At 43.8% G+C, this 14,848-nt stretch overlaps 1 protein-coding gene across 2 annotated transcripts in view; it reads right to left on the reverse strand.

Moving 5' to 3' along the window:
• The window catches only part of PIP4P2 (phosphatidylinositol-4,5-bisphosphate 4-phosphatase 2), a 64,132-nt gene extending 49,610 nt beyond the window's left edge, over nt 1-14,522 (reverse strand). The window contains exons 1-3 of one of the 2 annotated variants that reach the window (XM_050941312.1): nt 14,333-14,522; nt 3,191-3,336; nt 24-130 (exon numbers count right to left, since the gene is read on the reverse strand). In XM_050941312.1, coding sequence (XP_050797269.1) covers nt 24-130; nt 3,191-3,336; nt 14,333-14,438 — 359 coding nt within the window. In that variant the 5' untranslated portion in view covers nt 14,439-14,522. Of the gene's footprint in view, nt 1-23; nt 131-3,190; nt 3,340-14,332 lie in introns of both variants that reach the window. The other variant, XM_050941311.1, reaches the window with a different exon arrangement.
• Between the last annotated feature and the right edge of the window lie 326 nt (nt 14,523-14,848).

Consider the following 14,848-nt stretch of genomic DNA (forward strand, 5'->3'; position numbering starts at 1 on the left):
CATTAACATTCTTTAGGTCTTACCAGTTGGGTCTTGGACATCCTATTCGCCGAGACGTATCCTTACAGATAAGAAGACAATTACATGGACATCTAACATACTTCTTTCCTGAAGGAGGGTTTTTGATTGGCTAGACAAAAAAAAAAAAAAAAAAAAAAAAAAACCAACAACAACAAAACCATCAGAATTTTTATACAAAATAGTGAACTAATATTTTTTCTTTGCTAGTTTCCTAAGTATCTTAAACAGAGTAACTGATATGACATGAATCCAAGTTAAGAAAAGGGAAGGACAGAGTCTCTCCTTACAGGACAGAACATGACCAAAAAAAAGATAGGGCTAAAGTTTTAACAACAAACAATTAAAATTATTGATCGGCACCCTAACTTTAGCTTAAAGAGCAGGAAAATGCTTTTGTTTCACTGTTTAGTTGAAGAAGCATAACATTAAATTAGGTCCCAGTTCCATGCATGTGTGTGTTTGCATAAATTGGTGAATGCATGTTGTTTGAACTGTGCAGCCCTTACATTTGATTTTATAAAATGAATCCTAAGAACACTGGTATTTCATACACTGCCACTTGAATGCTTAAATATCCACATCTCCAAAGGGTTTATCCTCATTATTCTCTCAATCTATCTATCTACTCACTATTATATACACAGAGCCTCAGTCAAGTAATATACAGTCTCTACTGAGAGAAAAAGATTTTTATACATATATAAAACAAGAACCAAGGATTTTGTAGCCTAATGCACAGTGTCCAGTTCAAATTTTAGAAACAGAGTTCAAAACCTACAAAGTTTAGTTTTATTCAACATTTACTGAACTGTATTCTAAACAAATACTGCTGCTTAAGAGATAAAGCCTACCTGTCATACTCTGAGACTTAATCCCACTGACTGCAATATTCACATAAGTAAGGGAGCAAGATCTGGCACAAAAGCTAAGACCCTTTGGGACTTCTGTGCCTAAATACCTTTTAGAATCTGGACCAAAATAATTAACAGAATGGATAGACTGAAGTTACAGTACAATATAATTTAGAACAAAATATCTGGAATATTATCTGCCTGTTTGTATAGAGCCTAACGCAATAAGGTCCTGGTGCATGAGAGGTCTCCTAGGTGCTATGGTAATACAAATTAATCAATAATACTAAGAGAATCATGCATCTTGTTCGCTAGGACCTGCATTTTTTATATCTCAGAAGTTCCTGCTATCAGCACATTTTTACTGCTAGAACAACCCCACTCCCTCTTTCCTTTTCAACAAATTAAAAATATATCTTTAAAAATATTTTAAATTCTCTTAATTTTTTCTGTGTTATCCAAAAGATGAAGCTAGATGATCATAGTGTTCCTTCCTGGCCTAAGAATCTATGAAATATCAGTTTCTATCAGTGTGTTCACTTATTAATTGACATATTTCTAACTGAAAAGTTTTATCCTAGGCAGAGCTAGTAACTTACACTTATAGCTAAGGTTGCTCAACACTTCCCACTACAAGGCACAGTTTTCAATTACTCTGCCAAACTTTTTAGCTGACATTTTCCCTGTTAGGTGACTGCCTCAGTCTAAATATTTTTGGAAAGTTTCAGCAAAAATAGTTCAGCAATTTCTGAAAATGAGGTTAGGGAAATTGGCAAAGTAATATATGTTAAAAAAAATTCTTACAAACATTTTGTCCAGCAGCTCTAGCAAATCCATTGCTCAAGCTTTAGTTGAAGGGCTTGGAATTTGATAGGAAGTTAAGCTTAATGTCGGGGCTATGCCTTTTGCTGCTCCCACAAGAAATCATCCAGAGTTGGCCAAGCTCCAAGCCTTTGAAAGTCATAGCTCACACATGCTTGTAGAGTTTGGTAGCTAGAGTCTCCAAAGATTCCATCTGTACTTGGTATGCTCCAGAGCAGGGCTGCTATAGACTTTCCTTGACATTGTTCCTCCAGATTCCAAGGGCTGCTGTGGCAACAAGTGCAAGAACTGAGGAGCAGGGTAGGGTAAGAACTGGTAGGGTAAGACTGGGATTGGCTGGGTGAGGAGGCAGGGACTGGGACCCTGCAGAGAAAAGGCTGTGATAGAGCAGCAGAAGACAGGTTTGTAACCACTAGAGAATGTGGAATCAACCTAGGATTCCTGAGTCTCAACAGTCCTGTGCTGTCAGTGAGCCACAGTCTCCATGTGCGGATGAGTTGGTTAAATTCAGTACAGGAACACGTAGCCCATGATATAATGCTGATTAATGTGACTTGAGGAGGTGGTGGAATTGATGCCATTTGGAGTACCCCTCCACCGCCCTTTTAATATTCTCTGCCCAGCCAAACTCCTCTAACATGTATGGATGGGATTTCTGTTGAGTTGGGGAATCTCACTTAGAATCCAAAAAATTTTGCTTCCTCAATGTAATGGAATTCTTTTTTATTTCTGCTGCAAACATGATGCTCTGCACCCACCCAAGGGCAAGAGGCACATTTGTCCCTCACTGTGTAACACTGCAGTCCTGGATATGGGGAGCATAATGAAATTCATACTACCATTGGTTGATTTTATAAGTATGTCAAGGGGACACTATAGATTTCAGGTCCTGAGAAAACTTGTTTTTTAAATAAGAGGGGAAGGGGTGGAGTTTATATATACAGCACAAAACTTTCTAAACAATAGTTGAAACTAAAGTCTTTAGAGTATTATTTAACAAAATAGTGCACATATTCAGCCAAATACACATATGTAGTCCACTGGGTAAATTAGGCATTGTTTTCCTTAATTTACATCTAAAATACTTAAGACATCTCGATTTTTTTTTCTGTCATATCTAGATATACTGCACCCTCTTTTCCCTCAACCCCTCCCCGCCCCGAAAGCCTATCATTTCATGCTGTCTTGTCTCTCCCTAAAACATCAGAGAGTTAGCTTCTGCTTTAACTGACTCTTTTAACTCTTTGAATTCCCGCTTGCTAAGAATAAGAGATGGAAAGCAAGATGCATTCCACCTGAAACAAGTAGGCTTAGGAGCTTGAAGGCTTTATTACTTTTGTACATTTTCATTGCTAACAGATAACCGAGCCCACCTTGTGTCAATAATTCTTGAACAAACATGCTAGGTGATCAGTAATACTGATATACCCTTTCTACATAACCAGGAGTTAATAGAATATATCAACAACAATGGAAAAATCTAAAAATCCATTTACCGTAGCTTCATTGCAAACTGTGCACTTAACAACATGTTGGTGAAGCTTGCCATCCAAATTGATTAGTGACTGGCACACGCGGCAGTTTATTACAGGAACACCACTGGCATCAGGACTGGCAATGGCGGTATACGGAGGGGGGAGTTCTGCTGCAAAGAAATGATAATACAGTTCAACAACCAAACCAATAGGATGGTCAGAGTCACTCTACAGCAGAAAATATTTCCAGCGGTCACAATAGCTCAAGACACAGAATCAGAAAGTTAGTGGTTGGTGTTATCGTTTATCTAAAGTAATCACAAAACTGTTTTACAGATTTTCCCCAATATTCTGTATTAATACATTAGTCCTAGTTCTGTAACCATACTGTATGATACTGACAATACAGAAGCATTACATCACACACTGGGAAGGTGATAAGAGGTAACACATCTGCCTCTGGAATACTGCATTTGTATCCAGGCACTTCAATACCAGAGACATGTGGCCAAATTCCAAAGAGTTCAGAGAGAAACAAAAACAATGATTGGGTGAGGTGGGGGAGAAAAAGATTGACTTCTGGAGGAAAAATGAAAACTGATAAATAAAATATACATAGCTCGGGTAAGTGGGAAAGTCCTGGCAAGCCCTTATATTACCTGAAGAGGATACAACATTGGGACAGATATATTTAGTGTGGCATACAAAAGGGTAATGCTAGAAGAAATCAGGTAAAATTAAAAGAAAGGAAATTTTTCCTGACTCCCAAGAATAGCTCCCCTAGAGTGAGCACTATGGATCCAATCCCACAAGGTGCTAAAAGTACATCCTGAGGGTTCTAAGAGCCCTCAGCTTCCACTGAAGTCAAAGGGAGTGGAGAATACTCGGCACTTCACAGATTCAGGCCCTTTAAGAATGTGGATTAGTCCCTTGACGGAAATTTGTGGAAAACAATTCTGGTTTTGGCAGTAGTAGGCTGGACTGACCAACGTTGGGGCTTCAGCTTTCAGCAGTCACTCAGACAAGTTTCGGAATTATGGGGAAGGTATTTGGTTGACTGGGATTGTAAATGCAAATACAGCTTATGTAATGGATTAAAAGGAAATGTTGGTAATTTAAAAACAACAGCTCAGCACGATGAGGGACCAAAAAGGCCTTCTGCCCTTTTGAATTACCAGATTTCCCTTTCTCTATCCCAGTGTCTGAGAGAAGCCAGCCATAATGTACTAGGTCCCCACTACAGTTTATACCTGTGTTCTTAAATAGGGAATTGCAATAGGCAATAGAAAACACAGCCTAATGCATTCAGTAATGCTGCAAAATTCATTTAACCACGACAGTCCTAAGTAAACTTTTACTGGAGATAATAGCTTGAGTCTATTTTAGTCACTTTTTATGTAAATTAGTGTCTTGAAATGAGAGCACTAAATATGTGCATATGTGAGGAGAAGGAGGTAAAAATTACTGAAGCCCAAGGCTTTAAAACAGCATAAAATAGGAAGTGTGTACAAAAGAGCTCCCCTTTAAGCGAGGAGCCAAGAGACACCGAATAAACTATACAGTAGCTCAAAGAAACCCAGAGTCACATCGTATTCCCATAAAAAAAATGGAGTGTTAAGCAAAGCAGCAGCTGCTGGAAAGAATTAAAGGGCTACTGTTAAAGCTGACAGGCTCAATTTAGTCCTATCGGTTTGTTTTAGCTTAGCTTGGGGAGACACTGTATAGGGTAGCCAAGTATCCAGTTTTCGACCAGGAAGTCCGGACAGGTCTACTGATCGGACATCCACAGTCCACTTACTGCAGGCGGGGGAGATGGGGAGGCACTGGGTCATCACCGGCACCAACCCCTACTCAGCCGTAGGGTCGTCAACTTTCTAATTCCCGAACACTGAACATTCTTGCCCCGCCCCTTTCCTGGGGCCCCCACTCCCTCCCTTGCTTGCTCTCCTCCACCCTCGCTCATGTGACCATTTTCACTGCAAGGCCCAAACAGGCACCAGGAGAAGGCCAGGAGCTGCAACAGTTTGAACACAGGAGATGGAATGTGTGACTCAAATACCCGGCATGAAGGTTGCACCCCAGTGCAAAGGGGTTGGAGGCGGGCCACCTGGCACTGAGGGGGCTTTGCTCTGCCTGGGCCCTGGGGCTGCTGGCTGAGTTTTATTGTCTGGTTTTATTGCCTTTCTATTTTCTATCTCTGATTATGATGGTGCCCAAGAGGACCCCACTCTTCCAGGGGCTGCCTAAATCACCCAGCTGGGAAGGGAGGAGGGTGGGTTGGAGAAAAAAGATGGGAGAGGGTGGAGGAGAGGGGATGGGGAGGGAAAGAGGCCAAGGACGACAGCAGAATGAGGGTGAGAGAGGGCAGCAAAGGAGAGAGGAGGGGGTGTGGGGGGTATATGGGGTGGATGAGGAGGCAGGGTGAGGCAGAAGGCTACAGGTGCATGAGGATGTGGGGGGCACACGGGTGTATAGGGACATAATTGGAGTTCAGCAGTGTATGGAGGTGAATGGGGTGCAGGGTTATGGAGGGTGAAGGACATAGGGTGGCAGATCTGGGAGGTGCAGGGGGTTGGGACAGGGAGGGATGAGGGTGCTGGGGATGGGACGGGGAGGGATGCAATGAAGGGGATGGGGGTGCAGCCCTATTCCCAGCACTCAGAGATGGAGATACATACCTCAAACTCCTGGGTGTCAGCGATGGGGTGACACACCATGGTTCGCTGCAAGGCAGTGAGGGCACATGCCACAGCTCAAGGCCAGCCACAGGAGAAGAGTGAGAAGAGGGCCGGCAGCACCAGAAGAGGCGCACACCATAACTCCTCAACAGCCACCTGCTGAGCACTCACAAATCGCGCTAGTTTGTCCCCTGCCCTGACTCGGCCAATGAGAGCCACTCCTGCAAGAGGGGCAGCACACAAACCTCCTTGGCCACACCTAAGCCAAGGAGCCGGACATGCCGGCTGCTTCCCGGGAACCGTGCGGTGCGGTGGCTACCACTGCGAAGCACCACCAGCTGGACAGTCATCGACCCGGTCAGCAGTGCTGACCGGAGCTGCCAGGATCCCTTTTCAACCAGCTGTTCCGGTCGGAAACCAGACACCTGGCCACCCTACCGAGCCGGGGCTGCCTTCTACCTGTGTCAGGCACCTGCAGCTCCCAGCCCTGGCTCCGCAGACAAGTCCCTTTCGATCGGGGGACAGGGGGGAGCAAATGGTGGGCAGGGCCTTGGAGCGAGGAGGCAGGGCAGGAGCAGGGCCTTGGGAAAGAGGCAGGGCAGGGGAGGTTCCAGTACTCCTGCTGGAGTGTCTGGATTTTAAATATTACAAAGTTGGCAACCCTAACTAACACTATACCTCATTCTTTCCCTCCATTTTTGTGAGTAGGTAGGGTACTGAAGTACAGAAAAAAACCTACAATATATTTCCTAATGATGAGAAATCAAATCTTCTAAGATGCTGTTAAAGCCTTTTCTTTGCTGTGTAGCCTACACACAAGCTAACCAAGACCTTCGATTTGTTTGCATTTTTGGGTGCATGAATGTGAAATGTCTCTCTACGCTGAAAAAATAAAACAAAACATAATTTTGGTAAATTTCAGACTCAAGTCTACTATCATCTGCACTGGCAAAATACTGGAGTAACTCACCGACGTGTATGGAGTTACTCCAGAATTACGCCAGTGCAGCTGAAAGCAGAAACTGGCCCTTCATTAATAAGGATAAGTTCACTTTCAGAACCTCAGCCTTACCATCACCCTTTCCAGAAATCAATACACTCCTGAAGATGATTTTTGGAGTAACTTCAGAACATTTTAATGATTGGTTGTTTTCTGAAGACCTGCAGTGCCCAGGCATGCCTATATGCGGAGACACAAATTAAGCTCTCCACAGTCTCAGTTCAAGACTACACACTAGTAGAGACAGAAGCCAATACCATAATCCATAAGAACCCAAAATAAATACTTTTGGAGTCTGGCAATATTTTCTACTGCACCCACATTCTAAATAGAGCAGTGTAATTAAAAAAAACAACTGTAGATGACTGAAAGTTGGGAAAATCAGACAGGTGGTGGTGCCTGGGCTATTGCTGCTATTGCTCCCATAAACACCTTTCCAGCATCGAGAAAGCTGCCTATCACAAAGCTGGCTCATCTGTTGAGCAGCCAGCTCTAGCCAAAGAAGGGCCAGCTCAGTAACAAATGGCATCACGGCTAGTGGGCGAAGAAGTGAACTAAGAACAAGGGGGAGACCCAAGGACCCCTGGGTACCAACTGGCAGAAATCATAGGGATGCATAAGGGTTAGAGAGATCCCCTGGGTCTGGTATTTACATTCTAGTTCACCAAAGAGGGTCATATAAGGTTTCTACAGAAGCCATTATCTTTGTGAAATGTATGTGCAGATAATATGCAAGGAAATATATATACACACACACACACTGCAAATCACGTTCTTATGCCAATGTAGTTAAAGGCAGGTCACCCACAGGTAGTGTGCCTGAAGGCAGGTTTCACAAAACAGGAGGTGGGAGACACTCATCTCCCTAGCTGACAACTGTGTACTGTTTGTCTTACAAATGGAATGCTATTTGCATACTGAATCAAATGCTAATGAGGGGGTTAGGATTTCAGGAGAAGAAATGAACAGAAAGAGGTGAACAGCTGGAGGGTAGGAGCTGTATATAGGAAGGGCCCTACCAAATTAGCAGTCCATTTTGGTCAATTTTGTAAATTTCATGATTTCATCTATTTAAATCTGAAATATCGGTGTTGTAATTGTAAGGTCCTGACCCCAAAAAGAGGCAGGGGTGAAATCGCAAGATTATTGTAGAGGGGTTGTGATACCGCTACCATTACTGCGGCGATGCTGCCTTCGAAGCTGGGCAGCGAGACAGCAGCGGCTGCTGGCCAGGAGCTCAGCTCTGAAGGCAGAGCTGCCATCAGCAGCAGCACAGAACTAAGGGTGGAATGGTATGGTGGTATTGTCACTCTCACGTCAGTGCTGCTGCCTGCAGAGTTGGGCCCTCAGTCAGCAGCCGCCACTCTCTGGCCGCCCAGCTCTGAGGGCAGCAGTGCAGAAATAAGGGTGGCAATACCACGATCCCCTCTGAATTAACCCTGTGACCCCCCTGCAACTCCCTTTTGGGTCAGGACCCCCAATTTGAGTAACGCTGGTCCACTCTGTGAAATAGTATAGGGTAAAAGCACACAAAAGACCAGATTTCACGGGAGGGGAGACCAGATTTCACGGTCTGACACGTGTTTTTCAGCCTCATCAGGAGGAAAGCTGCCAGCACATTTGGTCCCATGAAAGGAGGATCTCAGCTTTCCTAGTGGAAAAATGCTGTGTGAAAGACTTTGGTTAAGCAGTGCCTTATCAGACAAGAGGGCATCGTGTTAGTCAAGCTTAGTTTCTAGAATGCACCTTCTGATTTTATTTTACATGTAACCCTTTGTTGTCAATATTTCTGTTTGCTATCACTTGAATCTCTGTTCTTTGTTATACTTACTCTCTCTCTAAACATACCTGAATGCTATGTGTTAAGCAAAGCTAGGTTCTAAGGTGTAACTAGTAAGCTGCAGTGTACTGTTCCTGTAGGAACAGTGGGCCTGCTAATTCTGTGAATGTCCAGTGGTTTAGGGGGCTGGACACCATAGGGGGAAGTTTGGAGGACTCAGGGGCTGGAGCGTGCCTATTGCAAGCCTGCACGAGGGACAGCAGACCTCACAGGGCCTGAGAAGGGTGTGCAGGTGTTGCCTGTGGCTGGGAGTTGGCCCCTGGCAGGCACAGACAAGGCTTCCCCATGCTCAGGGCAGGTGATAGCAAGATGCCTCACATTCCTAGGTATCACTGGGAAGAGTCACAAAGGGACTCCTGCCTTGTGATCCCAGCCCAAGAGCAATTCACTGTGAGCTTGTAATCTCTGCCTCATTTTCCCCTTCCATAAAAGAAGGGTGGCAACAAGTGCCAGGTATTGTGTTGTGACAATTGTTTGCAAAATGCTTTTAGTCCTGGAGATCACCAGAATGCACATAAAAGTCCCCAGTGTCTGGGAGCCTACCAGCCCACAGAACTACTGTGTGCCCGAGAACTCTCCTTGCATGTCCTTTTAAATATTGGCAACTCTGCTTGGTGGAATCCAGCACAAGCAGCAATCTTCTTCCACTGCAGCAGAAGTCTGATGGAGACCTGAGAATGGTCAAATAAGATTTGTAATGGGAAGAATCACTACCACAGCCCCATATTAGAGCTGTTTGGCTCCAAGGCGAGCAGCACAGATTCTAGTATCCTGCCACATCAGCTACTTCCAATACCTCAAGATAAATTATGATTATCTTTTAGAATGGCACTGGACCTGATGTTCACATCTGAGCTAGAACAAGGCTGATTGTGAACTGGGCAAAAATATCCACCAAAAATGAAGGAAATATTGGGGCTATAATCTTCATGCTAAAAAAATGCATTTAGAGGAGTTCCAAAAACAAATCAATACCAGGAATTAAATTTCAGCAGAGAGTATGTTGTGAGAAGACAAACAGATTCCCTAGCAGGGTTAGGAGTCTGCCAGTCATGAACTCTTAATAGAAATGCAGACAGCTTTCAAAGTACATTAATATAGCACTTACAGACGGCTTTTTTAACAGTCTGAACTTCAGACTAAATAATTGTGGCACTTATAAGATATAATATACTGAGAGCAGTAAACCAGTTCATATGCGTAGGCCTAGCATTCCTGATATCCAGTCATTTCCAGCAAGTCCTGTTTTTACAAGCCATAGATCTTTTCAGAGCACATGTAATGAAATCTTATTCCTGCTATTGACATTATGGTTTATAGCTACATTATCAATGTTACTTCCAACAGAAGAAAAACAACAGCTATGTCATATCATCAATGACAGCAGAATGCTCTCTGCTATGCAGAGTATCCTAGTTCAAGCTAGGAGGTGGGTCCCTTTCTCCCCAGGATAGGAATGCTGTGAATGTGGTAAGGTACTGGCTTCCTAGGAAGCCATATTTCACATTACTCTTGAAAATCTTCCTCTGCCAGACATTCAGAAAGGTAGAGACCATCTCCAAAGGGATCTGCATCCAGGTTTCCTCACAGAAAGCTGCTGTGATTCTGGGCCTAAAAAGGAGCATGGAAACGAGGAGGGGTATATGGAGTAATGAAGAATATGCTGAGAAAAAGAAGTTATTGCTCTATTTCTGTGCCTCTCAAACTACAGTCTACAGCCATCCAGTGGTCTGCAGAGCCATTGATGGTGGTCCACAAAATAAGGCAGACAGGTGGTTAGGGACTCAGGCAGTTAGTGACTGGGAGATAGTCCAGAAGAAAGTTCCCCTCAACGTGCACTGCAGAATAACAAAGCTAGAGGACCCACTGCACTACATCAAACAATCTTACTCCTGCCAGTAAGAGGTTATAATCTAAATCCTGCACTGGCCAGCAGAATCATGGCCCAATGCATCCTCTGTCATAGGCATGGTGCTGGATTATTTCTCTAGAGTGAATTCTGCTGCTTCTCCTCTCAGTAGGAATATGCACGCCTACTATCTGCTTGCCGTAGCATGCACACTTGTAGGGAGTTAGAAATGCCTAACCTAACTCAACAAACCAGGCCCTTCTGGGATATGATAATCCCTACCACACTCTGTGTACTTTTGAGAGATCCTGCCCTGCGGCTTGTGTGAAGAGAAGATGCTCCCTACTTATCGGTGCTTCCAATGCATTAAATTGAGCCCTGGGAGTGTGTTACCATCCACACACTCCTCATTATTAAAAAGGTGGTTCTTCCTCTTAGAAGACTTCATAAATAAGAACATAACTAAGGCCTTGCCAGCACTTGAAAAGTGTATCCAGCCTCTACTAGCCTGAAAACTAAGCCTGCTAGCCTAGGTGAAAGGGGGTGAAAGTTGAAGGTGGGAACATCTCCTTCTTTCCACTGCCTGCGCTCCTGCTGGGTCCTAGTGATCCATGGATTTTCTTGCTTGCTCAACCAGCAGGCATGATCCACTGGGTGCTCCCCCATGATCTACTTTTGGCATCTCACCACTAAAGAACTCCTGCTTCAGCATCTCTGCAGCTCCTAAGACATACAAGAGAGAGGAGTTTCACCTGCAGGTCTCCTGAGGTGTATGGGACAGCCTATCTAGTGGTGCGAAGCTAAACAGTTTCAGGTTACAGAATGTGCAGCCTTAACTCTGTCCCTTGTATGTACACATTACAGTGCAGTTTTTATTAGTTTAACCAGCAGCCATATATTATACATTTTCTTTTTAACTAGCAACTTGCCTTCCTCAAGGGTAATTGAGGTAGAGAGAAAATTAACGAGGAAGCTACAGCAACTTAGCCTACACACTGTATGCCAGCAAATTTTCACTATTCCTTTAAGCCATAGTAGCAAAACAAAATAATTTTGACTTTCATGTACGTGATTTACACAGGCGATCTGACATACACACTTATAACAACAAAATGCTTAAGGGCCCTATTAACACATGGATTCTTCACCCTCTCTATGGGAGGAGTATGGAATGTATTAATAAAAATATTACATGTCAAAAATCATTCAAACTTGTTGCTTTCTCCTGCCATCTGAACGTGAAATTTAAATGCTGGGCTCTCTCACAAATTTTCACTGCTGACATCATAGAAATTATTAATAATATCAACTGGCATGAGAACCATATTTAAGAAAAGTGCTACAGCACTGGCTTATATCTGGATTCAAACCCAAGTCATAGCACTGATTCATTCATATTACAGAATTAATAATCACATTTTCAGAATACTCTGAACTGTACATAGAGTAATAGTTACAAAACAAAGACTCCTAGGAAAAAAGCAACTGAATATGAGAATTCAAGATGCCCGAAAACCAATATACTTTAAAGCTAAGGAGGTTATAAATATAAGGAGCGAAGGCAATCCTGCATAATTAGATCCCAGGGAAAGAAAATCCAATCTCCATGACCTCTGTTTTGAGGCCTGTGTTACTGGTTTGTGTAATTAAGAATGCTAGATGATGGTTAATGTTAACCAAGAGCATAGCAGAGCTACATTTTCATATCCAGCCTTGATTTTCTGACAGTTTAAAGATTACAGTATACAAAATACATTATTTGCTCACCTGTAGCATTTGTCTGCTTTTTTTAGTTCTCTCATCTACAGTGTATTCACATATAAATCACTTTTTGGTTTAGATTTAAACCATCTGTATGTGAGAACTGGAGATCCTAATTTGTAACAAGCCTGGTAAAAATAGAGACCCAAATCTGCTCTATTAAAGCCAGCCAGAGTAGGATTGGAACCTCATACTTTAAATGCTGCCACTAAAGCTGCACTAATCTCATTTAGTTTAGACAGTCTGAGCTTTTTCTAACATTGTTTAATTCAAGAGGTTTAACTAGTTTAAAAAACATCTATATCAGTGTGTTTTGTAAACCATAGATTCATAATTATATTTAATTTTTAGATCAAGTTTATTACTATTCCTAACTCCAAATCTAAGTTACTTGCTTAAGTAAAAATTAACTCCCTCTTACTGAACAGACAACCTTTACCAACAGACCAATTTTATTACACCTATAGAAGAGAGTTCAACAATACAGCATTAATTTGGATCCCACATTCACAAGTCAATGACTTACTGTATCAAACTTGCTTTTTTTGTGCGTGGCCTGCAAAACCAAACGTGCAATGACATCTGTTAGTCACTTTATTTGGTATAGATGCTATTGTACAGAGAACTACTCTCTAGTACCAGTTTGCCCACCAAAGTAGAATTCCACCACCTGTGTTTACTGGTACAAGGCTTTGATGACCACTGGAAAATAAATGGGGTCTTTCTATGTCTTTTTTCCATTTGTTCCAGTTTGATTCTTTAAGATATACTTGCAGGTAAGATTCTCTCCGTGTCCTATAGTTCGTCATACTGAATTTAGTTACTCACAGTTAAAATATCCTTTGGTTTAATCCCACCTCTAATCAATGGGAGGACTAAAATCCAATAATTTACCTTTTAAACTCCAACGTGTGAATCTGTTGTTATAACTATACCTGTACCTGTTCAAGCCTGCTCTGCAGTTGGGAACAAAAAAAAAAAAAAAAGTTCAAAACTCAAGGCACTCAGCATTGTTAGAAATATGCTCTACCCTGCCTTTTAAAAGCATCATCCATTGTTTCTCAGCTTTTTCTTTGCTGCTCAAATTTCCATCCAGTAAAGAAAAAGTAAGACTACTTTTGCTACCTGAGAAACTACCATTTGTTTATTCCTTTCCTCCTTCAGCCTATTGTTCACTAAACTATACACATGCCTGCTTGTCTCAAGGCCCAACAACTACCCGTCCCCCTCCTCAAGGCAAGGTAGTCCCATCAAAGAGCAGCTATCAGCAATCAGGCACAAATCAGACGTGATTTTCTCTAAGCCCAATAATAATGTCAGCATTATTCCCTCTTGAGGCAACTCAGGCAAAAGATATTGAAAGGTAAAAGGTACTTTCAGCTCCTCAATAAGTTTAGTGTCACTTTTCACTAAGGTATTTCACAAGCAGCACCAAAAGGTGCGTAGATTTTTAAATGAAGACTAATTACATATGCAATATCCCACCCACATTTGTTTTTTTTTTTTTTTTTTACAATTTTCAATATAAAAATAATTACTGAGATCTAAAGTGAGGTAAAAAAAAAATGACTTGCTCGTGGGTTGTAGGAACAGGGAACCCTCAGGTCGGCAGATAGGGAGGTGGGGAGGGGTGATGAGGCTTTCAATGACAGATTGCATGGTTTTTCTTGTTTCTTGAGCAACAGCCTCAAGGACACGGGAACAATGTGTGCACCAAACACGCCCTGCCTCTGCCTAGGCCAAGCAGCAGTTGCTGAGCGATGCGCGTTAGGGTCTGCACGTTTGACTCGCCGCCGGTAACAATGCTCTGATGGCTGCTGCGGAGAAGCTGGGAATGCGGCACGTTGCAAACTCATCGTGCAGCCTTTCCCACCCTGCCCCCCGGCAGGAAAATACCCCAGCCTCCGGGGCACGCCGAGAAAGCCCTGCAGGGCCAGGCCAAGCTGCGGGACCCACCAGCTGTGCCAGACGCCCACCCTCTCCCCCCGCGCAGGCGGAAAGGCTGGCCCGGGGGAGGGCAGCAGTGGGGACTCACCTCTGGGGCTGCTCACTGGTAAATATGGTGGCGCGGTGGGGGTGACATTGCCGGAGCTGGGCGCGGACAGCAGAGGGGAGCGCTCGTCCACCCCGTCAGCAGCCATGACTACTGCGGCAGCAGGGCAGGCTCAGCCCGGGGAAGCGCTCTCCGCGCTCGCCCGGCGTGTGAGCGTGTCACAAGGCACTGGAGCGAGGGGGAGGGGAGCGGGACCAGCAGCGCGAGAACGGGGGCAGGGCCTGGGAGCAGGACCGGGAGAGGGAATGGGACCTGGAGGGGGGAGGGTGCGACTAGCTGGACTCTCAATGTCTGTCACAAGCTAATGAGGCAGAGGATGGGGAAGGGCAGAGCTTCCATTCCCTGCAGCCTCTGCCAAAATTGGTGCGGGGAGATAACTCATGTGGCAACTGTTTTTGTTTCCCAGGGCAGCTAATGCCTGAGCCTTAAGATGAGGGTGGCAGGAGGGAGCGACTGTTGTTCAGGTTCTTCAAGTCCTCCCAGGAGAGAGAACACCTG

Source organism: Gopherus flavomarginatus, chromosome 2 (assembly GCF_025201925.1).
Source record: "Gopherus flavomarginatus isolate rGopFla2 chromosome 2, rGopFla2.mat.asm, whole genome shotgun sequence".
Lineage (NCBI taxonomy): Eukaryota > Metazoa > Chordata > Testudines > Testudinidae > Gopherus > Gopherus flavomarginatus.